A 25710-nucleotide genomic window follows, 5' to 3' on the forward strand; every position below is an offset into this window, starting at 1 on the left:
TGGTGCCAGGTTTCCTCCAGATGTGACACTTGGCATTCAGGCCAATGAGTTGAATCTTAGTTTCATCAGACAAGAGAATCTTTAGGTGCCTTTTGGCAAACACCAAGCAGGCTGTCATGTGTTTTTTACTGAGGAGTGGCTTCTGTCTGGCCACTCCTACCATAAAGTCCTGATTGGTGGAGTGTTTCAGAGATTGTTAAACTTCTGGAAGGTTCTCCCATCTCCACAGAGGAACTCTGGAGCTCTGCCAGAGTGACCATCGGGTTCTTGGTCACCTCCTTGACCAAAGCCCTTCTCCCGATTGCTCAGTTTGGCCGTCGGCCAGCTCTTGGTGGTTCCAAACTTCTTCCATTTAAGAATGATGGAGGCCACTGTGGTTTTGGGGACCTTCAATGCGCGGAAATGTTTTGGTGTCCTTCCTAGATCTGTGCCTCAACACAAACCCATCTTGGAGTTCTACGGACAATTCCTTCGACCCCGTGCCTTGGTTTTTGCTCTGACATGCACTGTCAACTGTGGGACCATATAAAGACAGGTGTGTGCCTTTCCAAATCATGTCCAATCAATTGAATTCACCACAGGTGGACTCCAATCAAGTTGTAGAAACATCTCAAGGATGATCAATGGAAACAGAATACACCTGAGTTAAATTTCAAGTCTCATAGCAAAGGGTCTGAATACTTGTAAATGTAAATAAGGTGTTTCAGTTTTTAATTTGTAATAAATTAGCAAGTTTCTAAAAACCTCTTTTCGCTTTGTCATTATGGGGTATTGTGTGTAGATTGATGATGTTTTTTATTTAATTTAATCCATTTTAGAATAAGGCTGTAAAGTAACAAAATGTGGAAAAAGTAAAGGGGTCTGAATACCTTGTGCCTGTGTGTTCTGTAGGCCTGATCACGTTGGAGGGGCTCAGCAAGTACCTAGTGTCTGATGAGAACGGAGTGATTCCACCTGAGAAGCTGGACCAGTCCGAAGACATGACCTTCCCTCTGTCTCACTACTTCATCAACTCCTCACATAACACCTACCTCACAGGTACACACACATTAGTGATTTAGGGTCATGAAATATTGTGTGGTTGAGGGGTGGGTGGGTTGAATAAAGATAACACAATACCTTAAATCCATAATGTACTGTATCATACATTTATAATTCTTGTGCCATTTATATTTATAGGCTACTTTGAGGTTTTTCTCTCATTAGGGCCTAACTGTAGCCTATGCACATCAAATAGCCTTTATACCAATCACAAAATGCTTTTGGGAACGGGCAGAACAAGTTCATGTAGATCCACAGAGGAAAAAAGGACAATCTCGAGTGTAATTCAATAAAAGAAAAGCTGTGAAATGGAGAGTTAAAGATAAAGAGAAGGGAGGGCAAGAAAAGTAATGTTTGGGAAAGATTTGAAGTGGTAAGAGGATGAAAGCAGTGCCGGGCTCTGTTATGTGTTATGATTGTGAGGCGCTATACAAATAGAGAGTAACAAGACGGGAACAGAAGTGGAGAAATTTTATTTTCTGGCTGCTACCAGCTCTCACAGTCAGAATTAGATGTTCACCCATGTTTCTCAAATGTCAAATGTTGAAGTTCTTCCAAACATCAAGTGTTTAAGGTTAAGTTTAGGCATTAACTCAGAATGTTTAAGGTAAGAGTTCAGGTATGGGATAGGCTTGGAACAAAAATGTCAAAAACAACTTTTCATTGCTGGATTCCAACTTGCAGCCTTTGGAATCAGAGACAGATGCTTACGCCCATCCGCCATTCCCGTCCACATCGCCCTAGCAAAACCAAAATCTACTTGAAGGAAACAGTGCTTACTGTTGCCCCTAGTGGCTGGTTTCCACGTCATCTCCCGACTTCCTCAGACATGGATGGATGTCAAATACTGACTTGTATCACAGGTGACCTGGATGATTTATTTCTGCATCCTGAGAGAATGCGAAGTTAGATACTGTCTGTATAGCTATTTTTAATCAGCATCTTAAAAGCTGATATGCATCCTGTAACGATGTATGCTGAGATTCGGGAAGCAAGTACAGGGAGGGGAGTGAATATTTAATAAATAAACGGTACATAATACACAACAAGGCATGAAACAGAAACAATAACGCCTGGGGAAGGAACCAAAGGCAGTGACATAAATAGGGCAGGTAATCAAGGAGTTAATGGGGTCCAGGTGGGTGTCAATAAGTGCTGGTGGGCGTGACGATGGTGACAGGTGTGCATAATCAGCAGTCTGGTGACCTAGAGGCCAGAGAGGGAAAGTTCCCGAAGCGTGGGAACCTGTTGAGCCGGCTGGGGCGCAGGAGCCCGGCGACCTAGAGTGCATAAGAAGGCGCAGACGATACAGCACCCCCTCTCCGACACGCGGCTCCAGCCGCAGGACGCCGACCAGAGGGACGTTCCGGGGATCAGGAGCGGATCTGTCGGCTCCATAGGGGCACAGGAACCTGACTAGCAGCCTGAAGCACAGGAGCCTATGCTTCAGGCTAAACGGAACATAATATAATACAAAACAAGAAACACAAACAGCACACAGACATGAAACAGAAACAATAACGCCTGGGGAAGGAACCAAAGGGAGTGACATAAATAGGGCAGGTAATCAAGGAGGTAATGGAGTCCAGGTGGGTGTCACTAAGGGCTGGTTCCGTGTGACGATAGTGACAGATGTGCGTAATAATCAGCAGTCTGGTGACCTAGAGGCCAAAGAGGGAGTATACGTGACACATCCAAGCCAAACTGAAATCTTATCAGAAACATCTTGGGTCGTTTCATAGCTTTCTATTTCCTTAAAACCGGTCAAACTGATGTCATTAGGACATTTTGCATAGAAAATCTTTCCTGGTTTTTGTTGTTGAGTTATTGAATTTTCTCCCAGGTCCCCAAATGTCTTTGCTCTGCAAAGAAGCAGAGATGACAGAGGAAACTTTACCGATGTCAACTAGAATGAAGCATTCATTCTATTGATTTAAGACATTATTCTGGTGAGCAAGGGTTTCTTTAGTCTTCTAGGGAAACATAATGACAGAAGAGAAGGTGCATGTATGTAATGATAGATAAGTTGATGAACAAATAGAAATTATAACTGGAAACATATCTTCAGTGCATTCAGAAAGTAGTTTGTTATCTGACAGCATTATTCTAAAATGGATTAAATTGTTGTTTTTTAAAATCATCAATCTACAGTACACACAATACCCCATAATGACAAAGCAAAAACACATTTTTAGATGTTTTTGCAAATAAAAAAAAATACCAAATTGAAATATCAGATTTACAAAGGTATTCAGACCCTTTACTCAGTACTTTGTTAAAGCACCTTTGGCAGTGATCATAGCCTCATGTCTTCTTGGGTATGACTCTACATGCATGGTACACCTGGGGAGTTTCTCCTATTCTTCTCTGCAGATCCTTTCAAGCTTTGTCAGGTTGGAAGGGGACCATCGCTGCACATATTTTTCAGGTCTCTCCAGAGATGTTTGATCAGGTTCAAGTCTGGGCTCTGGCAGTGCCACTCAATGACATTCAGAAGCCACTCCTGCGTTGTCTTGGCTGTGTGTTTAGGGTCGTTGTCCTGTTAGAAGGTGAACCTTCGCCTCAGTCTGAGTTCTCCGGAGCAGGTTTTCATCAAGGATCTCTCTGTACTTTCCTCCGTTCATCTTTCATTCGATCCTGACTAGTCTCCCAGTCCCTGCTGCTGAACAACATCTACACAGCATGATGCTGCCACCACCACTTCACTGTAGGGATGGTATTGGCCAGGTGAAGAGCGGTGCCTGGTTTCCTCCAGATGTGACGTTGGCATTCAGGCCAAAGAAGTTCAATGTTGGTTTCATCGGACCAGAGAATCTTGTTTCCCATGGTCTACGAGTCCTTTAGGTGCCTTTTGGCAAACTCCAAGTGGGCTGTCATGTGCTTTTACTGAGAAGTGGCTTCCGTCTGGCCACTCTACCTTAAAGTCCTGATTGGTGGAGTGCTGCAGAGATTGTTGTCCTTCTGGAAGGTTCTCCCATCTTGAGAACAAACAGCTGAACCTGGCATCACTAACACACACACACACACACACACACACACACACACACACACACACACACACACACACACACACACACACACACACACACACACACACACACACACACACACACACACACACACACACACACCTATTCTTTGTTGACTCACACAAATCTAATCTGTGTGTAGGCCTGCATATATTTATAAATATGTGTGTGTATGTGTGTGTGTGTGTAGCGGGGCAGCTGGCAGGTAGTTCGTCAGTGGAGATGTACCGTCAAGTGATGTTGGCAGGCTGTCGGTGTGTGGAGTTAGACTGTTGGAAAGGACGGACCACAGAGGAGGAACCAGTCATCACACACGGCTTCACCATGACCTCGGAGATCTGCTTTAAGGTACACGCATGTCGCACGCCGCTCGCTCGCACGCACACACAAACACACACATGCTCTGAAATCTCCTGCATCAAGGCTAACTCCATTCGTTTGTGTCAAGGCTACATTAGTCTCCGCCTTGTCTCTGCTTCTAAAACGGATCATTTTATTCTGATTATAGTCTATATCGGACATGGCAGGCCACTGCAGTAACTTGAACACTGTCATGTTTGTGGAACCATTCCTGGACAATCCTAGCTTTGTGTCATTGGGCATTATCCTGCTGAAAAAATATTTTCACAGATGGATACAGTGCTGCCATGAAGGGATGCACCTGATTGGCAATGTGTGGCTCAGTTAGTTGGGCATGGTGCTTGCAACACCAGGGTTGTGGGTTTGATACCCACGGGGGACCAGTGTGATAAATAATTAAAATGTATGTACTCACTACTGTAAGTTGCTCTGGAGAAAAGCGTCTGCTAAATTATGTAAAAATGGCAATGATATCCTGGGGCATTCAAACATTGCTCCACTTTTATTAAGGGGCCAATGTGTGCCTTGAAAACCCCACACCTTGACACCACCACAACCTGCCTTCAATGTTGACACGGTGCGTGATAGATGCAGTAGTGTAAAAATACTTTAAAGTATTACTTAAGTAGTTTTTTGGGGTATCTGTACTTTACTATTTCTATTTTTGACAACTTTTACTTTTACTTCACTACATTCCTAAAGACAATAATGTACTTTTTACTCCATACATTTTCCCTGACACCCAAAAGTACTCGTTACATTTTGAATGCTTAGCAGGTGTTGGGAGTGTGTATTGGAGGCGAAGTCAGGTGCAAGAGAGCAGAGTGTAGTGAACAGGCACACTTTTTATTCCGGTCAAAAATGACAGCACAAAATACATAAAATGTGCTCAAAACACAGAACATAGACAAAAAGTAATGCACGTAACAATATCCACAATATCAAAATACACGTTACACAAACAATCCTACACAAAGACATGATGGGGAACAGAGGAATAAATACATATGAATTGATTGGGGAATGAAAAATAGGTGTGCAGGGAACAAGACAAAACAAATGGATACATGAAAAATGGAGCGGCGATGGCTAGAAAGCCGGTGACGTCGACCGCCGAACGCCGCCTGAACAAGGAGCCGACTTCGGCGGAAGTCGTGACAGCAGGAGAGGAAAATTGTCAAATTCACACACTTATCAAGAGAACATCCCATGTCATCCCTACCTCCTCTGATCTGACGGACTCACTAAACATATGCTTCATTTGTAAATTATGTGTTAGTGTTGGAGCATGCCCTGGCTATTTGTAAAGTAAAATAAACAAGAAAATTATGCTGTACGGTTTGCTTAATATAAGGAATATGAAATTATTTATATTTTTACTTTTACTTTTCATACTTAGGTATATTGTAGCAATTACATTTACTTTTGATACTTAAGTATATTTCAAACCAAATACTTTTAGACTTTTACTCAAGTAGTATTTTACTGAGTGACTTTGACTTGTACTTGAGTCATTTTATATTAAGGTCTTTACTTTTACTCAAGTATGATAAGTGGGTACTTTTTCCACCACTGGATAGATGCATGTACTCATGTGGTTTTCTTCATACCCTCGTCCTCCCATCAGCGTGAAACAGCAGGAACCAGGATTCACCAGACCAGGCAATGTTTTTCAAATTCTCCAGTGCCAAGTGTTTTCGTTCCTTAGCCCACTGCAATAGCAGTTTCTTGTTTTTTTGCTAAAAGAAGTGGATCTCTATAAGGTCGTTGGCTGCCATACCCCCATGTGTGTCAATGTACGATGAGTTGTGCATTCTTTTCTGGGTCTTTGGGCACAAATGTTGTACTGTCAGTTGACAAACTGTTGCCCATCTGTTGCTCTGCACAATTCATGTCGGCCTCCTTTTTCTTCTTTCATCAATTACCCCTTTTTTGACCACTGGCCTGCCATTGGCTGGATGTCCATTGGGTGGTGGACTATTCTTGAAACACAGGAAACTGTTGAGTGTGAAAAACCCAGCTGCGTTGCAGTTCTTGACACACTTGAGCGTTGCAGTTCTTGACACACCTAATGTTTTGTACACTCAGTGTATATATGTGTAATAAAATAACCAACTATTATAACTTCTCCTTTTACTCTACAGGAGGTGATTGAGGCCATCGCTGAGTGTGCTTTCAAAACCTCTCCTTTTCCTGTCATCCTGTCCTTCGAAAACCATGTGGACTCGTGAGTGAACACACATATATATATATATATATATATATATATATATATATATATATATATATATATATATATTAATATTAATAGGCGAATATATTAGAAAATATTTGGTCAACTGCTCTTTAATCCTGACCCCTGACCTCTAATCCTAACAGCCCAAAGCAACAAGCCAAGATGGCAGAATATTGTAGGTCGATATTTGGAGATGCACTACTGATTGACCCACTGGAGAAATATCCCGTAAGTTTCTAGGACACATGCGCCCCCCCCACACACACACACACACTTGCTTGCATGTAAACTGATATCTGTGTGCGTTGCCTGTGCGTGTGTGTCTGTTTGTTTGTGTGTGTGTGTTAGCTGGAGTCTGGGGTACCCCTGCCAAGTCCTCAGGAGCTGATAGGTAAGATCCTCATTAAGAACAAGAAATCCCACAAGCCCTCGGCTGCCCATGGCAACAAGAGAATGGCAGAGCACCCAACCAACCAGAGCATAGCAGCAGAACAGGCAACAGATGAACCCTTGTCTCCTAGCAACATTACAGAAGGTGAGGCTGTCTGCAAGTGTGCTCTAATGCATAAACATTATGATAATAATAATAATCATGTTCATCGTCTTCATCACTATCACAGCTGGTGAGGCTCTCTAGAAGCTTTTTATGAGAGATGGCAACAACAACGAAAACACTTTTAGAGTATATGAAAATGTAAACATTCTTTCAGGAGAAATAGAGGCTGAAGATGATGACGATGACGATGATGATGATGACGATGACTGTAAGAAGACATCAGATGAGGTGAGTTCAGTAGCTTGTACTCTCCTACCATGGTTACTTGGTTACCCTTTAACACTGCTGATGTATATTAGAGGGGAGTGTCAGGGTTAGGGTAACATGGCTGCCTGTTATGTGATGACTTTGTCTCCAGGGGACAGCAGAGGAGCGGGAGGCTGTAGCCACAGAGGAGATGTCCACTCTGGTCAACTACGTCCAGCCCACCAAGTTTAACTCCTTCGAGGCGTCCAAAAGTATGCTGGCTCACTGCATATAGACTGAGTATACCAAACATTAGGAACACATTCACATGGAACACATGTTGGCCCATGTTGATTGTGTTGTCTTGCCCACTCACCCTCAATTGTCAAAAGGCTTAAAAATCCTTCTTTAACCTGTCTCCTCCACTCCATCTACACTGATTTGAAGTGGATTTAACAAGTGACATCAGGAGGGGTTAATGCTTTCACCTGGATTCAATTGGTCAGTCTATGTCATGGAAAGAGCAGGTGTTCTTAATGTTTTGTATTCTCAGTGTAAACACACATATGAGTGCATAAACACACAAATGCATAATAAACCATTATGTTCTTTCCCCAGAGGTTAATCGTAGCTATCAAATGTCATCATTTGTGGAGACTAAAGCTCTGGAGCACCTCACGAAGTCGCCTGTGGAGTTTGTGGAGTATCCTTAAGATTCAGCTACCCTCTAAATAACCCCAACAATAACCCGGAACCCTAACTCTTCTTCAGTATTAGTTTGTAGTGTGGTTGATTACTTCCCTCCTAAGGGTTTGCTTTGCTCTCTATTGTAGCTAATTCCATTGAAGATTAACAGCAGTTAAGTCTCATCAATGCAGTTGACTAATATACAGGCCCTACTCTACACTCTTAGAAAAAGGGTTCCAAAAGGGTTCTGTGGCTGTTCCCATAGGAGGACACCTTTTGGGTTCCATGTAGAACCCCTATGTGGAAAGGCTTCTACATGGGAACCAAAAAGGTCCTATCTGGAACCAAAATGGGTTCTTCAAAGGGTTCTTCTAGGGGACAGTTAAAGAACCCTTGTTGGTTCTAAGATCAATCAATCAATCAAATGTATTTATAAAGCCCTTTTTACATCTGCCGATGTCACAAAGTGCTATACAGAACCCCACCCTAAAACCCCAAACAGCAAGCAATTCAGACGTAGAAGCACAGTGGCTAGGAAAAACTCCCTAGAAAGGCAGGAATCTAGGAAAAAACCTAGAGAGGAACCAGGCTCTGAGGGGTGGCCAGTCCTCTTCTGGCTGTGCCGGGTGGAGTGTTCTAGGAAGAGTGTTCTTACTATAATGTAATGTCATGTCTTTAACATGTCCTCTCAGATATAACAAGCAGCAGTTGAGTCGTATCTACCCTAAAGGCACTAGGGTGGACTCTTCCAACTACATGCCACAACTCTTCTGGAACGCTGGCTGCCAGCTGGTGGCGCTCAACTTCCAAACTATAGGTGAGGCCTGCCTACTTGACCTGTGACCCCTGACCTCTCTTAACCTCTGACCTCCCCATGACCTCTGTCTCTCTCGCTTTCTTTATCCCTCTCTCTCTCAGATCTGTCTATGCAGTTGAACCTGGGCATGTATGAGTACAATGGGAAGAGTGGCTACAGACTGAAACCAGAGTTCATGAGACGACCAGACAAACACTTTGACCCGTTCGCTGAGAGCACTGTGGATGGCATTGTGGCTAACACAGTCAAGGTCAAGGTAGAAGTTACAGAATACTTTAACCATAACCATAACCCAACCAACACACTGTCTGTCAAGGTTTACCAGTTACTGTAGTTTAGACTAAAGTGTGGATATAAGATTAGCACATTTCATCTGAGCGTCTCTCTCCTACAGATAATATCAGGCCAGTTTCTGAGCGACAAGAAGGTAGGTGTGTACGTAGAGCTGGACATGTTTGGTCTTCCTGTGGACACCAGGAGAAAAGCCCTGAAGACCAAGACATCCCAAAGCAACGCTATCAACCCTGTCTGGGACGAGGACCCAATCATCTTCAAGAAGGTGAGACAACAGTATGACCGACTGGGTTTGAACCCAGGTCCCCTAAATGCCATAAGACTGGACTGTGTTAGCCCTCTGAGCTAAAGCCTAGGCATTAGCTCAGAGAGCTAACTCAAATCTTCAGGATTCAGGCAAACTGTATAATCATAGGTAGCATATAATATCGAAGTGTAACAGTTTAACTGTGTAAAACTGTATTATTTTAACTGTATAACTGTGTATAATATTAAAGTATATCAATGTTTGACTGTGTCTAATTGTGTTTTTGTAGGTAGTTCTCCCGACATTGGCCTCTCTGAGGATTGCTGCATTTGAGGAAGGAGGAAAGTTCATAGGTCACCGTATTATCCCTGTGCCAGCCATACGGCCCGGTAAATCAAATCAAATACACATGGTTAGCAGATGTTAATGCGAGTGTAGCGAAATGCTTGTGCTTCTAGTTCCGACCATGCAGTAATATTGAACAAGTAATCTAACAATTTCACAACAACTACAAATCAAATCAAATGTATTTATATAGCCCTTCGTACATCAGCTGATATCTCAAAGTGCTGTACAGAAACCCAGCCTAAAACCCCAAACAGCAAACAATGCAGGTGTAGAAGCACTTTGGCTAGGAAAAACTCCCTAGAAAGGCCAAAACCTAGGAAGAAACCTAGAGAGGAGCCAGGCTATGTGGGGTGGCCAGTCCTCTTCTGGCTGTGCCAGGTGGAGATTATAACAGAACATGACCAAGATGTTCAAATGTTCATAAATGACCAGCATGGTCAAATAATAATAATCACAGGCAGAACAGTTGAAACTGGAGCAGCAGCACGGCCAGGTGGACTGGGGACAGCAAGGAGTCATCATGTCAGGTAGTCCTGAGGCATGGTCCTAGGGCTCAGGTCCTCCGAGAGAGAGAAAGAAAGAGAGAAATAGAGAATTAGAGAGAGCATACTTAAATTCACACAGGACACCGGATAGGACAGGAGAAGTACTCCAGTTATAACAAACTGACCCTAGCCCCCCGACACATAAACTACTGCAGCATAAATACTGGAGGCTGAGACAGGAGGGGTCAGGAGACACTGTGGCCCCATCCGATGACACCCCCGGACAGGGCCAAACAGGAAGGATAGGAAGGAACTACCTTATACACACACACAAGTGTAAAGGAATGAATAAGAATATGTACATAAAAATATATGGATGAGCGATGGCCGAACAGCATAGGCAAGATGCAGTAGATGGTATAGAGTACAGTATATACATATGAGATGAGTAATTTAGGGTATGTAAACATGATATAAAGTGGCATTGTTTAAAGTGGCTAATGACACATTTATTACATCCAATTTTCCATTATTAAACTGGCTAAAGATGAGGCAGTGTGTTAGCAGCAGCCACGCAATGTTAGTGATGGCTGTTTAACAGTCTGATGGCCTTGAGATAGAAGCTGTTTTTCAGTCTCACGGTCCCTGCTTTGATGCACCTGTACTGACCTCGCCTTCTGGATGATAGTGGGGTGAACAGGCAGTGGCTCGGGTGGTTGTTGTCCTTGATGATCTTTTTGGCCTTCCTGTGACATCGGGTGGTGTAGGTGTCCTGGAGGGCAGGTAGTTTGCCCCCGATGATGCGTTGTGCAGACCTCACTACCCTCTGGAGAGGCTTAAGGTTGTGGGTGGAGCAGTTGCCATACCAGGCGGTGATACAGCACGACAGGATGCTCTCGATTGTGCATCTGTAAAAGTTTGTGAGTGCTTTTGGTGACAAGCCAAATTTCTTCAGCCTCCTGAGGTTGAAGAGGCGCTGCTGCACCTTCTTCACCACGCTGTCTGTGTGGGTGGACTATTTCAGTTTGTTCGTGATGTGTACGCCAAGGAACTTAATTAAAACTTTCCACCTTCTCTACTACTGTCCCGTCGATGTGGATAGTAGGGTGCTCCCTCTGCTGTGTCCTGAAGTCCACGATCATATCCTTTGTTTTGTTGATATTGAGTATGAGGTTATTTTCCTTCGGACTGTTGAATATCCTTTCTTACTGTGTGCAATTTTCTATCATATCCTGAAATATTTTTAAAATATAATTGGATTGAAATTTGTTTTGTTGACTTTTATTGAGATTATGAGGTTATTTTCCTGACACCACACTGAAGAAATCCTCAGAATTGAGTGGAGGTGTTCGAGGGCCCTCACCTCCTGCCCTGTGTCATATTTTGCCCTCAGTGCATCATTGCATTGGAGGTCAATCAACTCCCGAGCAGTTCCAACCTGCTTTTTTGTTGGTGTCTGGAAATGGCTCAAATTTTTTTCCGCATTGAACATTGGTTTTAAATGCCTTCACTGTACTGTACATATCAGAGATGATCCCGACCCTGAGCTGCAAGTTTATTGCATTCAGATGACTCGTAATGTCACACAGAAAAGCCATTTCAACAGAAACAAGTTGTGTTGTGTCTTTCCCTTTGCTGTCCAAGAACAGACAAATCTCCAGCTCGAAACATCTTTGAAGCACCTTTCCCTGGCTTAGCCATCGCACCTCTGTGTGATAAGGCAAATCACCATGCTCTCGGTTTTCCTCGTGTTGGTTAACTGTGCGTGATGATGCTCATTACATGCTCCATTTTCAAGGCTTTATCGCACAACGCTTCCTGGTGTATGATCAATGATAAGCTGTCAGCTCACCTGTCGCGTTTTCCTCTTGCATCTTTTCCGCATCTTCGCCACCAGTCCGCTCCTGTGTCCACACATCGCAGGTGCTCCGTCGGTTGTCAAACCCACGAGTTTTTCGTCACAAACTTTAATCAAACTTCGTCACAAACTTTAATCATGCAGTTTTTGATGAAATCCTCCGTAAATGGCCGGGCTGATTTAGCGATCTCTTCTGCCAAAATAAAACTGGCCTTGACAGCAGCCTGGCCTTGTGATTTGGCTTTTGAACAGAGCCTGTAATTTGACTTTGAACTTTGAGCCTTTGTTCCATGTCCAATTCTTGTTTTTTCCAAATTCTTGCCGGATGTAGAGACGAAGTGCTTGCATAAAAAGAATCTGTAGCATAAAAAGAATCTGTAGCGACCCAGAAGGCTTTGGAATGTGTTTGATGGAGGAGAGGAGAGCGATGTGTCGATATAGGCAAGACAGATAGATATCTGTGGATTAGGTGAAGGAGGGGTTGAGGTCAGGAGGTGAGGCGTGAGGTCAGTTCCCCTTAAGGGAGTAATCAGGGTTAGTATCTGGTTACCTTCTTTCTCTTGGGCATAAACTAAGGATGGAGAGAGGGAGTGTCTTAAGTAGGATGTATATAACTGTGATGTCTGAAATGTTTGCTGTCTGATTACAGCTGTACAGAACCTTTGGGAATGATTCAACTTGGTTACAGCTGAGTTATTTACTCTGAAAAATAAGAACCCAACATTGGTAATCAAGCCTACCACTGTAGTGTCGTCTGCAAACTTGATGATTGAGTTGGAGGCGTGCATGGCCACGCAGTCATGGGTGAACAAGGGGTACAGGAGAGGGCTGAGAACGCACCTCTGTGGGGCCCCAGTGTTGAGGATCAGCGGGTGGAAATGTTGTTTCCTACCCTCACCACCTGGGGGCGGCCCGTCAGGAAGTCCAGGACCCAGTTGCACAGGGCGGGGTCAAGACCCATGTTAAATGCTGAGTTGTAGTCGATTAACAGCATTCTTACATAGGTATTCCTCTTGTCAAGATGGGTTAGGGCAGTGTGCAGTGTGATTGCGATTGCATCGTCTTTGGACCTATTGGGGCGGTAAGCAAATTGGAGTGGGTCTAGGGTGTCAGGTAGGGTGGAGGTGATATAGTCCTTCACTAGTCTCTCAAAGCACTTCATGATGACGGAAGTGAGTGCTACGGGGCGATAGTCGTTTAGCTCAGTTACCTTAGCTTTCTTGGGAACAGGAACAACATTATATTTACCTGTTAACAGTAAGCACTGTTTCTGCAAATAGTTTTGTGTTTCTTTCTCTCTGTAGTCCTTATTGTCCTCTGTTTTCCTCTCCTGTCCTCAGGTTATTAACTATGTTCTGTCTGTCTCAGGTTATCGCTACATTGGCTTGAGGAATGAGAAGAACCAGTCTCTGATTCTGCCTGCTGTGTTTGTCTACATTGAAGTGAAGGATTATGTCCCAGACACCTTTGCAGGTAGGTCTGGTGTACGACAATGCCTATTAGACCTGGAGGTCTCTGTATAAGCTTAGTACCAGCTTAGTCATTAGTGGTAAGGAACACGTGCATGTGTGGCAGTAATATCTGGCCTCAGAGAAGTAGTCTTTTTCTTCAGCTTGCCCACATTGCATCAAGGCTAATCCCTAATGTGTGTGTGTGTGTGTGTGTGTTTGTGTGTGTAGATGTGATCGAGGCGCTGTCTAACCCCATCCGGTATGTGAATCTCCTGGAGCAGCGGTCCCAGCAGTTGGCTGCTCTCACCCTAGAGGAAGGGGAGGAGGAGACCAGCAAAGAGGTTTGTGGTCAAACTAGAGTTTTGTGGTCAAAAGAGGGTTATGGACAGTAAAAATGGGTTCTCCTTGATACACATGCATTTAGAAATACTGTTACATTCTTGTTTTTCATGGTTTTGATTGTAATGTTAAATGTTGTTGATGCTTTTGTGTTATAAAGGTTGAGGCTAATGCTGATCAGCCAGGGCCCGCTGAGCCAAAAGCAAACCTACGAACTGCTCCTCTGGAGAACGGTCTCAGCCCCAGCCCTACCGTCACACCCAGGACTCCTACTAACACACCTCAGCCTGCAGCCACAGGTAACCCTGGACTTCTGACTCCTGACCAACCAACTTCTATCTGCCATAGTCACACCCAAGACTGCTACAATGTCACCGCAGATGTATTGACATTAATTTCCCCATTTAAATGGTGTGCTGCCAACCAATAATAGTGTTTTTGTTGTCTTTTCAGAACCAGCCAAACCAGCGTTGAAGACTGAAGACATGGTGCAGAGCGTTCTGATAGGTCAGAGGGATCAGGGGGCGGGATTGTGTGTGGTCAGTATAAGACAGTGTGGCTGTGGTGTGTAGTCTATGTGCTCGACTGTGTGGTCTCTGCCGGTTCAGATATGGAGGCGGCCACACTAGAGGAGCTCAGGCAACAGAAGCTGATCATGCGGGAGCAGAAAAGACACTACAGGGAGATGAAGGATGTGGTGAAGAGACACCAGAAGAAGACTTTGGAGATGGTGAAGGAACATACCACCAAATACAACCAGGCTAAGAACCAACACACACGCAGACACAACGCTCTACTGAAGACTAAGCAACATGGTAAGACAAGGTAGGTAGGGTGGAGGGGGGGGGGGGGGGGAGTAAGGTAGAGTGTTGCATTGTGTGTGTATGTGTGCATTGTCCCTAACCCTGACTCATATCCCTTTTGTGTGTGTGTGTGTGTGCGTGTGCGTGTGCGTGTGCGTGTGTGTGTGTGTGTGTGTGTGTGTGTGTGTGTGTGTGTGTGTGTGTGCATGTGTGTGTTGTAGAAGTTTGACGCCTGGAGGGGAGGCTGAACTGAAGCAGTTTGATGAGGAGGGAGAGGACCAACTGGGGGAGCTGAGAGAACAACAACAGCAACAGCTACTGGAGCTGAGGCAGGAACAATACTACAGCGAGAAATACCTCAAAAGAGAACATATCAAACAGGTAACACACACACACACATTAATACATTATATAACTGTACATTCTAATACTCACCACTATTGCAGCTGATGGAGAAACTGACTACGGTGACTGAGGAAAGCCAGAACAACCAGATGAAGAAATTAAAAGACATCTGTGACAAGTGAGTTTGACATGACTGTGAGACGTCAGTTTAACAGAGACGTAAAGTGAGTGTATTATAAAGATATAATTGTAAACAATTCTATAAAATATCTCATTTGTGATGCTCCACCGTTGTAGAGAAAAGAAAGACCTGAAAAAGAAAATGGAAAAGAGGAGAACAGAGAAAATCAAAGAAGCAATGACGAAAGAGAAGCACTTGGCTGAAGAGTAAGAGGGAACTGTGTGTGTGTGTGTGTGTGTGTGTGTGTGTGTGTGTGTGTGTGTGTGTGTGTGTGTGTGTGTGTGTGTGTGTGTGTGTGTGTGTGTGTGTGTGTGTGTGTGTGTGTGTGTGTGTGTGTGTGTGACAGAGACATAGAAATACAGCCTGTGTATGATTGTATTTCTTCTTCTGTTGTCAGGGAGAAGTTGGAGATCAACAAATCATATGTGAATGAAGTGGTACAGAACATCAAGAGGGTGAGGATGAAAGGGTTTGGGGACAGATATCACTCAAAACTCTTGTTGGTGAATCATCTGCGTGACGTTAAGTACTGTTATTTTCCTGAGAAGTGATAGCGATTCCAGGATCGAGTGGTCCAATCACTGAAGGTAACCTCTGTTCTCTGCTCTAGCTGGAGGACGCCCAGTCAAAACGTCAAGAGAGACTGGTGGAGCAGCACAAAGGCATCCAGCAGCAGATTCTGGATGAAAAACCAAAGGTGACAGCCCAACTAACCCATGACCTCTAACCTTTAATCCCGTAGCCCTTATTTATTTATGTATTTATTTAACCTTTATTTAACCAGGTAGGCCAGTTGAGGACAAGTTCTCATGATGGGCCTAGCTCAGGGCTAAATGGTGCATGCTTCTGGACAAGGGCGTTAGCCACAATAGCTCCTCGGTAGCCACTAGCTAGCTGCGAAGATCCATTGTAATGGTTCAGAGCTTGCGGCAGGAATCCGGTGTTGTAGTGGAAAAAAGCAGTAACGATATGCTCAGGGCTGGTTTCGTGCTGGGCTATCCAGACTAAAGCTGCAGGAGTCCGAGTTAAAGGTAAAGACCGCTAGCAGAGGCTAACAATGACTAAATAGCTAATAAGCTGACTAACTAATGATGGAGGTTCCAGTTATAACGGCTATAAAACAAATAGCTGATCCGTACCACATTGGTAACCCCTGACCTCTGACCCCAGCTGCAGGGTGCGGTGGAGGCGGAGTACCAGGAGAAGTTCCGCCTGTTGCCGGGGGAGATCCAGGACTTCTTGCAGAACAGAAAAGGAGGGGTAAAAGGTCATGTTGTGCCCCGTCCCTCCACCCCTCATGACACGCTCTCTGAGGAGGAACTAGATGAGGACCGAAGGGAGTGAGAGAGAATGGGAAAAAGTCCATCCTTTTCATACTCCTACTCTGTAACCAGGAAAACAATGAGTGGTTGCATGGTCGAGGAGAGTGTCAATTCGTTAGTAGGCGAACGGAGAAGTATGCTCACCTCCTCAATTACCTACTTTGGCAGAGGATGCACAAGAGTATCCTCCTGACGGCTAGCGCAGAAGTGTTTAAAAATGTGCCACACCCCCTTTGAATCAGCTGTTGTTTTCTCAAAGGAGAAAAGCATGAACATATTGTATCTATAAAATGTGTTGCACAACAAGCTACATTTGTTTTTATCACATTTATTTTGGGATTCCACCCCTGTAAATATAATTTGCCTGATAATGCGAAAGTGGAGAAGGAGAGTCTCATTTCATACAAGTGGATTTGTTTCCACATTTCCTCTCCTCGCCTCTGCTCCTCGATTACCTTTGATCTTTTTCAAAAGCAGGCAAGCAGTGGATGGAGGAGAGGACATGAGGAGTCGAGCAAAACCAATTGAGGTTCTGCCAGAGAGAGAGAGAGCTTTTCTTCTTAATGAATGCTGGTTTAGTGATGCACTCTACAGGTAGTCGGGACAATGTGTATTGTCCTGTTATCTGCGGTATATTAACCATAACTTTTTGATAGTTGAGATTTGATATACAATATACTAACACTGCTACATTGTGCTCTCCTGCCTTAGAGGACTCATAAGTAGGCCTAGTGGCCGAGCAGAGTGTGTTGCATGAGGCCAAGCAATGCACGTTATTATTCTACTGACCACATCTTGACCTCAGACACGGTCCTGTTGTTCTGACCGCATGTGATTCTTATCTGGTCATGGGGTTGTGGTAGTCAGTGGACAAGGGAGAGGCTTTTTGCTGAATTTCTATTTGCACTGAAATGTAGACCATTTGCTTCTCTTTGCAAAACTCCTGGCTGTCTGTGCTTTTCTCTTGAAAGACGTTGCTGCTGAAAAGGTTTGTTGAATTGTTTTCTACTTGATATTAATGCTTTTAGAGAGTTTTATATACAGACATTTTGCTAATGACATTAAAAATAATGAGCTGTTGATTGTTGTGATTCCTTACAGTTTCAGGGATGCATGACTTTATGCAGTATTTTTATTGAATGTTTCAAATGTACTATTATATGGTTATTAACAAGGATGTACTGGTTCAATCATAATTAATGACTTAGTTTAATTTGAGTTTATGTTAAATTATATTTAATACAATTATATCCCAAACCATTTCCACCCCTAACTCATGTCTTACTCCTGATGTAGTGTAAAATAACCAAATAAAATGTCAGATCCAACAAATATTGAAGAAGCGGTTTCACAGGGGACCAACAATGTGTCGTAACAGGCTAAGTATGTTTTTGTTTGGTTATTTATTTGTATTTGTTTTACTTTTATGACATTATCTTGAATACTGTTAATGTTAGGGGACTGTGTGCCTGGGTTAAGGTGAGGGCATTTGTCCTGTGTATGTGCTTTGCCCAGAATTTGTGAAACCCCTTATTTTAAATATTGCACTTTAAGCATCATAAAATATGTTTGACTATTTTTCTGGGGTTGGATGTATGTTTTGATAAAACAACTATAGGCCTAGTATACCGTAGTAATTACAAAAAATGAAGTTGTATTAAGTTTGGATCAATAAAATGACATGAATCCCTATGAAAACCTACATTTCCCAACATGTTATGGAATTACAAACTGGGTTTAAGTCTCTTTTTGTATACAGGTTTCAGGTAATTATATTAATATTTCTGATGTATATAATTGTATTGGGTGTATTTGTATATAGTTGCATTTGTTTGATTGTGGTACTATATTCAATAATGATAAGATAAGTAAAATATGTTGGGTGTTACTAGTAAGTATGTTACTAGTAAGAAGTATTTGTTGATATGTTTAACTTTAAAAGTTCTCACTTGTATAGAGCCTTAGCTCTCAGTAATGATTTGCCCCTTGTTTTTGTGATTACTTGAACCACATTTATGACTAAAATATTTATTCTGAAATGAGATGTGTGTATTTTCTTTTGTTAAAAGCATACATTCACACAATCTAACTTGTACCCACAAATGCAAAAATGTTATATTGAAAACACTGACATAAGTTTATTTTAACAGCCATACAAAACCATATAAAATCGACAGCTCTTCCGGCTGGATAGACGCTTGACAAATCAGTCAATATTGGCAATAACAGTGTTGTGCCACCACTGAGTTTTTGGACAGGCACATCCACTAACTGCAAACTCAAGAGTAATTTGAAAAAAAAAAATGTTTTTTTTATGATTCCTTGGTAAACCACAGCCTTGGACATTTTGAACAATAAAATACATTAAAATAAAATAAAAATCTCAATGTCATTACATTCTGTATAACTCGTCATAGTTGTATTGCATTTAATCTTGACAATTTTTCACAGTGGGATTTTTTTCTTCTGTGAATTTACAATTTCCTCCCATATGTACTGAGGTCCGCAGTGATTACAGTCTGTGCAGTTTTTAAGAAACGCACGTGAGCTTTGATTTACATGTTGCGTTGTTGTTTTTGTGCCTTTTGAGAGTATACCTTTTGTTCTGGTGCTCTAATTCAAGTGACAGCATGTCGATCAAGATGCATGGAGCCCGCCCCCTTCATCCTTCCCCCCATTCCGCCACCCTCCCTGCTCCCTGGCCGTAGCAAGCAGCAGTGAAGACGAGGTAGTTTTGAAGCCGTGGCATTAATGATCTCATCTCAGCCTGATCTCCCGCATCCTACAGAGGATCTTATGACCAACACAGGGATAAAGTAAAATAAACGACGGTAAGTTGAATGTATTTATTTGTCAGGATTGATACGAAATATTTATTCCTGAAACTCTTATCAAATGTTAGTCTGGTGAGGCGGGGGGACTAGCTATGTTAGCTACACATTTAGCTAGGTAGTTAAACCATTTTGTAAAGCAGAAGTATACACTCCAGTTTGAGAAGGGTAAGAAATTATGTAGTTGGAAAAAATGAAGTTTTGTCATTTGAAAACGGTGTCATAATGTATCCCCATTTTATCTCGATGAGTAGGAATTGGCTAGCTAGCTAGTTATTTCAAAATGGCCTCATCTCCATTGTCGCCCCAGCTTCCCTTTTGCTCGAACTAGACAAAGCATGCGGTGCAGCTACCAGAGAAGGCCACTAGCGATTGCAATGGGTGCAATGTAAATAACTGATTTAATTTTGTAAATTAATTTTTTTATTAACCTATTATGAATTGCAGGATGCACCCTCGCACTGTTGGGTAGTCAGATAATTTCTCCATTCAAATAACCATAAGCGGCCGTGGAAATATCGACGTCATTACTGTGGGGGAGGGGAGCCAATTCCTAGGTGGAGCCATAGACGGAGGAGGAGGATCTCTGGTGGAGCTGTTGCTCTTTGAAGTTTAGTGGTGTAAACTGAGACATAACACAGGGTACTTGCAACAAGCACAGGATTGAGGTTCCCTCCTTACATGTGGCACTGACAGACTAATTGATTGGAGTAATCAGCAAAAGACAACCTTGAAGTGTTGTATGTTGTCTTGACCTATGTTTTGTTTTTATAGCCACATTAACCTATTTGATCCTTTTTTCCATGGATATCGGCCTAACAGATTTTTATTGAACAGTCCTTTTTAGGTTTGCAGTGTTTTATAAGGAGCAATAAGGCCCCATCCTCGCACCAGTAACTCATTCTTGTCACATCATAATGATTGCACCTCTTTTTCCTTGTTTTCAGATATCCAATCAGCTAGACTTCCTTAGTAGAAACCCGTTGTTTGTGGGGATTGGTGAATTAACATGAACACAGTGTTGTTGTTACTTGTGTAGTATTTTGCTTCTTAGTTAGAATTCATCCTTTGTTTTTGACAGGCTTCACTAAGGTAAAAAAAAACACACAAAAAAACAGAGTACATTCATATGTCTGCCTCACATTTTTTTTATTTTTAATGGGGTACCTGGCAACGCCCCTCATGAATTGGACTAGAACATTTGCAGCTATGTAAATACCATTTGGGTTCTAGCTACTTGGAACACACAAACGTTTGCATGTTTTCTTGTACTTCAGAGGTTTGTGTCAAAAACCTACTGTTCATACATTTTATCTGTGGTCTGATGCAGGTCCCTTTGCAGTGTTCAGTTGTTGCAGTTAAAATAATCTTACTTTTCAGTAAGTGCACCAGTCCAATTGTGTGACAGACAGAGTATTTCATCATAGTTTATTTATGGATAAAGTCTGCATTCAAGTTAGGTTCATTAACACAGTCAAAGCACTCTCCTGGTTACTTCCAATGGTAAAAATATACAATAAATGCAAGTGTCACCTTGTGATAGCATTTGTTGCTCCAGTGGTAAGATGTCCACTAGGGTAGGACCGAAGCTAAATGTTCTCCCCTGGCCAGACTGATTGATTGTGCCCCTGTGATGTCCACAGTCAGCTCTAGAATAGATACAATATATTGCTAATTAGGAACGTTGCATAAGTGGCTATTATCAACTGTGTGCTTTTTTGCTATCAGCATGTATAGTGTTAAAATAATCTATACTGAACAAAAATATAAACGCAACATGTAAAGTGTTTGTCCCAGTTTTCATGAGCTGTAATAAAAGATCCCCGAAATCTTCCATATGCACAAAAAGCTTATTTATCTCCAATTTTGTGCACACATTTCTTTACATCCCTGTTAGTGAGCATTTCTCCTGACAGGTGTGGCATATAAATAAGCTGATTAAAGAGCATGGTCATTACACAGGTGCACCTTGTGCGGGGGACAAAAAAAGGCCACTCTAAAATGTGCAGTTTTGTCACACAACACAATGCCACAGATGTCTCAGATTTGAGGGAGTGTGCAATTGGCATTCTGGATACAGTCATGTCCACCAGAGCTGTTGCCAGAGAATGTAATGTTAATTTCTCTACCATAAGCCGCCTCAACGTTGTTGTAGAGAATTTGGCAGTATGCCCAACCGCAGACCACGTGTAACCACGCCAGCCCAGGACCTCCACATCCGGCTGCGGGATCGTCTGAGACCAGCCACCCGGACAGCTGATAAAACAGGATAGTTTCTGTAATAAAGCCCTTTTTGGGGGGAAAACTCATTCTGATTGGCTGCCAGGATGCACCCCTGTCCAGTCATGTGAAATCCATAGATTAGGGACAAGTTCATTTTTTCTATTGACTGATTTCATTATATAAACTGTAACTCAGAATTTTTTTTTCATGTTGCGTTTATATTTTTTGATCAGTATATTGACTACAAATGTTTGTTGTTTTGAAACTGTCTCTTGTCTGTTGTAGTTTTCTTTATTGCATACTTACCTCCTGTTTTTATATCCTTTGTTGCTTCGTGGATGGTTGATCCATGTAGCAGAGTAGTAACGCCAATCAATGCCCTACCCAGAGCTCTCTCTGAGGGGACGCATACCCTTACAGAAGTTCCTTTGTTTTAGTCTTATGGGAAATGTAGTCACACCAGGCTCATGTCCTGTGTTCTCTCCCTACTCTGCTCTCCCCGGCTTGTTTGTCCCTTGGAGCCAGCAGCCGACCCTGTTGTTTTGAGACAAGTCTTCTGATATCTTCTCATTCAGGCAGAGATACAGCATCGGGAAGGTTAATGTTAACTTTTCCTCCTTTCCCTGTAATGACATTCTAGCAGTTCTAGTTTTCGGAGCATGGTGTGTGCATATCTCAAACACAATATCACATTAAACCTGTGTGGTTTCATTTGACTTTTCTTACCCAGTATGTGTCCTGTTCTCTTTTGTACTACCGGAGTGAAGTTAACTCACTTTTGCCCATAATTAGGAGATGTCTGACGACAGGTGGCAGTGGGGTGGGATGGTGTGTGTACATGAGCTGATTGTGTTTTTTTGAGAAAAATCTGACCTGTCCTGACTTTGACCGCAGTGATGGCAGGTGGTTGGTAACATGCTGTATTTTCGGTGGTTCAGTGGGTCTGTTAAAAGTGTGGTTGTTCCGCCCAGCAGGAGCCTTGCTTCAGACTGGCCTAAAATGGGCAGAAAGGGTGCAGAACAAAAGCTGCTTGTTGCTTGTACAAAAGTACTGAAGCGCTGCAGCCGGGACCAAGCTGCTATGCTAATGCCTGTGCCTCTCAACAGGAAAGGTATAGCAAACTTTCAGAAAAACAACAAGCCATTTATACTGTAGGCCACTACATGAATATTTAGCTAACCTAGAGATTCTTCATCACAGAATTCTCTTACCAATTGAAATTTAGCTTATCACCTTAATAGTTTGTCCTTATGCCACACACTTCAAACATAACACCACACATAAGTTCATTCATTTTTAGAATGTACTTTTGATAAGTAAAATTCTGCAAAACAACAGTCTTTCATGATACCATGTGTGTTTGTGTCAGAATGGTAACGTTTTTGTGACAGATTTTTCATCAATAACACTCTCCGTCTCCCCTCACCCCAGAGAGCCAAAATGTTCCCGAAGGGCACGAAGCGCAAGTTTTCTGACTCCGGGGATGAACCTGCGGCAGGCGGTGAGGATGTAAACCAGCCGAGTTCGGTGGCCGTAAGGATGCTGTCATCCTACAGCCTGCAGCGGCAGTCCCTGCTGGACATGTCCCTAATCAAGCTGCAGCTGTGCCACATGCTGGTGGAGCCCAACCTGTGCCGTTCAGTGCTGATTGCCAACACGGTGAGGCAGATCCAGGAGGAGATGACCCAGGACGGCACCTGGCAGATCATGACCCAGGCCCTGAGTGCCGCCAACGCTGCTGCCCAGTGCTCTGCAGACCGCCTGGTGGCCACCGAGGTGCTGTGTCGGCAGACCGAGGCAACCCAGGGGGAGCAGGTACTCAAGCCCTTCCCAGCGGTGGGGTCAGAGGGTTGCCCTGCAGAGGAGGAGGAGGAGGTGGTAGTGGAGGAGGAGGGCGAGGGGGGGGTGACCATGTCCACGGTTTCCCCCCAAGCCCCAACCTCCTACCTGCCAGGCACCTTTGGCATGGACCCCTGTTGGGAAGAGGAAAATGGTGAAGATGAGGAGGAAGATGAGGACAGTGAGGAGTGTGGGTCTGGTTCGGAGGAGGGAGACAGTGACAGGCTTGTGGAGGACTCCAGGACAGCAGAGCAGGTCTTTGGCACGTTCGAGATCAAAAACCCTGCGCCCAGCCCTGACCCTGCCCTGGAGGAACTGTTTTCAGATGTGGATGCGTCCTACTACGACCTTGACACAGTGCTGACAGGCATGCAGAGTGCGCCTAAGATGGGGCCCTACGACCTCCTGGAGAGCCTGTCCTCCCATGGGCCCTCACCCCTCAGCTCTAGCACCAGCTGCCGATCAGACCTCAATGAACTGGACCACATCATGGAGATCATAGTGGGCTCCTGAGAAACAACACATTCCCATTCTTACAGACTTGGTAGACTCTTTACAGACAATGCACATGGTGCGTACATGGATATGGTGTTATTATTATACATTCAGACGTTGAGGGTTTATGAAATCAATAACTTATTCAGTGTTACCACATGCAGGTGTGCATCTGTTAGTGGGCAGAGATTACAGCATATACCATTATGATTTTTCTTATTTACATACTTTTCTGTTTCCTTTTATCATACAATCTATTTTTCCAGTTTTGTTTTAATTTATTGTTATGTATGGACTGAAGAACAATGTCATTACACTACACAAGAATAGAGACCGGAACATTCAAACCTTTGAAGCAATGTATATTTTCCTAAAGACTAAAACAAATATTAGTGAAATAGATGTATATTGTACGTATATATGTATATTGAAATATATTTTTTGCAACATACAGTTTGGGAAATGTACCAGTATGACTACATCTAATCCCCCCTCCTATTTTTAATCTGACAGAGATTTTGAAATGTTAATGTAGCCCGATTCGACCAGTCTTCCTATGGTTTGGAATCAAGTCTCAAGACAGGGACCGTCCTGCTTTTTCAGGCACATTTTTCTTCCCCCCCGCTTGATTTGAATCCATCTCTTATGACCTAGACTAGATTTGTTCAAGTATTAACAGAAACTCTTGCTTGATATCAGCATTAAGAAGCCATATTTTCTGATATTTGTGTTATTACAAATTGAGAATAATGGGTTGACCCATTAAGTTATTACTTTTTAATTTATTTAATTTATTAAATAGACACAAACATGCCACGTTGCTTTTAACTGAATCGTGTAGACCCATGTGATATATTTTATATATCACAAGGGTCTACCCAACCCCCCCCCCCCCCCTTTTTTTTTCTCAAAAATAACTGGGCCTGGGTTTACTATTCACTATGCAGTTCATTTGTGAAATGATATTTTGTACAGAATTCATCCATAGAAATGTCAATGGTTTTTTTCTTTTTCCATTTTTTTGGGATGTACAAGCAACTGCCATTCTAAAGATTTTTCAAAATGTCTTATCATGATTATTAAGAGATTACTCAGGCAAACCGTATCAGTTAAATCCGACAGTATTACTCCGGTCATTACTACCACAACACTCCTCTGAATGATGTCACTCTGCTTCAAACAGGAGCTAGAATTTCAACAATTGTAAAGTATATGCATTTTTATATTAATAAAAAATGTAGCATCTTTGTAAATATTTTTTATAATAAAAGGTGCAAAGTTAATTGTCACTTATTTTATTTTTTAACTAGACAAAATGTATCTGTTAGTTTAAGGATCAACCCTTTTTTTTCAATTTTCGCCTAAAATGACATACCCATATCTAACTGCCTGTAGCTCAGGACCTGAAGCAAGGATATGCATTTTCTTGATACCATTTGAAAGGAAACACTTTGAAGTTTGTGGAAATATGAAATTAATGTAGGAGAATATAACATGCGTTTTTATTTTTTTGTACCATCTTTGAAATGGAAGAGAAAGGTCATAATGTATTATTGCAGCACATGCGCAATATAGAATTTGGCCACTAGAAGGCAGTAGTGTATGAGCAAAGTTTTAGACTGATCCAATGAACATGTTCAAAATGTTGTATCAAGACAGCCCAAATGTGCCTAATTGGTTTATTGATACATTTTCAAGTTCATAATTGTGCGCTCTCAAACAATAGCATGGTATTCT

General features: G+C 42.7%; 2 protein-coding genes across 3 annotated transcripts in view; both read left to right on the forward strand.

The window, feature by feature from the left end:
- Positions 1–18627, forward strand: part of LOC115146133 (1-phosphatidylinositol 4,5-bisphosphate phosphodiesterase beta-1-like) — a 22899-nt gene extending 4272 nt beyond the window's left edge. The window contains exons 10-32 of the mRNA XM_029687968.2: positions 892–1038; positions 4261–4418; positions 6575–6657; positions 6810–6894; positions 7015–7201; positions 7377–7450; positions 7581–7680; positions 8027–8111; positions 8788–8912; positions 9014–9168; positions 9307–9471; positions 9743–9842; positions 13513–13617; positions 13824–13936; positions 14095–14233; positions 14388–14441; positions 14543–14759; positions 14959–15118; positions 15184–15260; positions 15380–15469; positions 15661–15718; positions 15874–15960; positions 16434–18627. Coding sequence (XP_029543828.1) covers positions 892–1038; positions 4261–4418; positions 6575–6657; positions 6810–6894; positions 7015–7201; positions 7377–7450; positions 7581–7680; positions 8027–8111; positions 8788–8912; positions 9014–9168; positions 9307–9471; positions 9743–9842; positions 13513–13617; positions 13824–13936; positions 14095–14233; positions 14388–14441; positions 14543–14759; positions 14959–15118; positions 15184–15260; positions 15380–15469; positions 15661–15718; positions 15874–15960; positions 16434–16607 — 2738 coding nt within the window. The 3' untranslated portion in view covers positions 16608–18627. The remainder of the gene's footprint in view (positions 1–891; positions 1039–4260; positions 4419–6574; positions 6658–6809; positions 6895–7014; positions 7202–7376; positions 7451–7580; positions 7681–8026; positions 8112–8787; positions 8913–9013; positions 9169–9306; positions 9472–9742; positions 9843–13512; positions 13618–13823; positions 13937–14094; positions 14234–14387; positions 14442–14542; positions 14760–14958; positions 15119–15183; positions 15261–15379; positions 15470–15660; positions 15719–15873; positions 15961–16433) is intronic.
- Positions 18628–19253: 626 nt separating this feature from the next.
- LOC115146134 (cell division cycle-associated protein 4-like) lies at positions 19254–25256 on the forward strand. 2 transcript variants are annotated; one of them, XM_065004194.1, is made up of 3 exons: positions 19254–19416; positions 22614–22750; positions 23071–25256. In XM_065004194.1, exon 3 carries the CDS (start codon positions 23080–23082, stop codon positions 23989–23991), a length of 912 nt encoding a protein of 303 aa, XP_064860266.1. In that variant the 5' UTR covers positions 19254–19416; positions 22614–22750; positions 23071–23079; the 3' UTR covers positions 23992–25256. The 2 variants fall into 2 exon arrangements, with proteins under 2 accessions (XP_064860266.1, XP_029543831.1); XM_029687971.2 differs by lacking the exon at positions 22614–22750 and having other exon boundaries at positions 19255–19416.
- Positions 25257–25710: the final 454 nt, after the last annotated feature.

Source organism: Oncorhynchus nerka, linkage group LG18 (assembly GCF_034236695.1).
Source record: "Oncorhynchus nerka isolate Pitt River linkage group LG18, Oner_Uvic_2.0, whole genome shotgun sequence".
NCBI classification, from domain to species: Eukaryota; Metazoa; Chordata; class Actinopteri; order Salmoniformes; family Salmonidae; genus Oncorhynchus; species Oncorhynchus nerka.

Excerpts from the sequence above, each read along its gene's own strand:
- LOC115146134 (XM_065004194.1), top strand. The coding sequence starts at position 23,080 with ATGTTCCCGAAGGGCACGAAGCGCAAGTTTTCTGACTCCGGGGATGAA.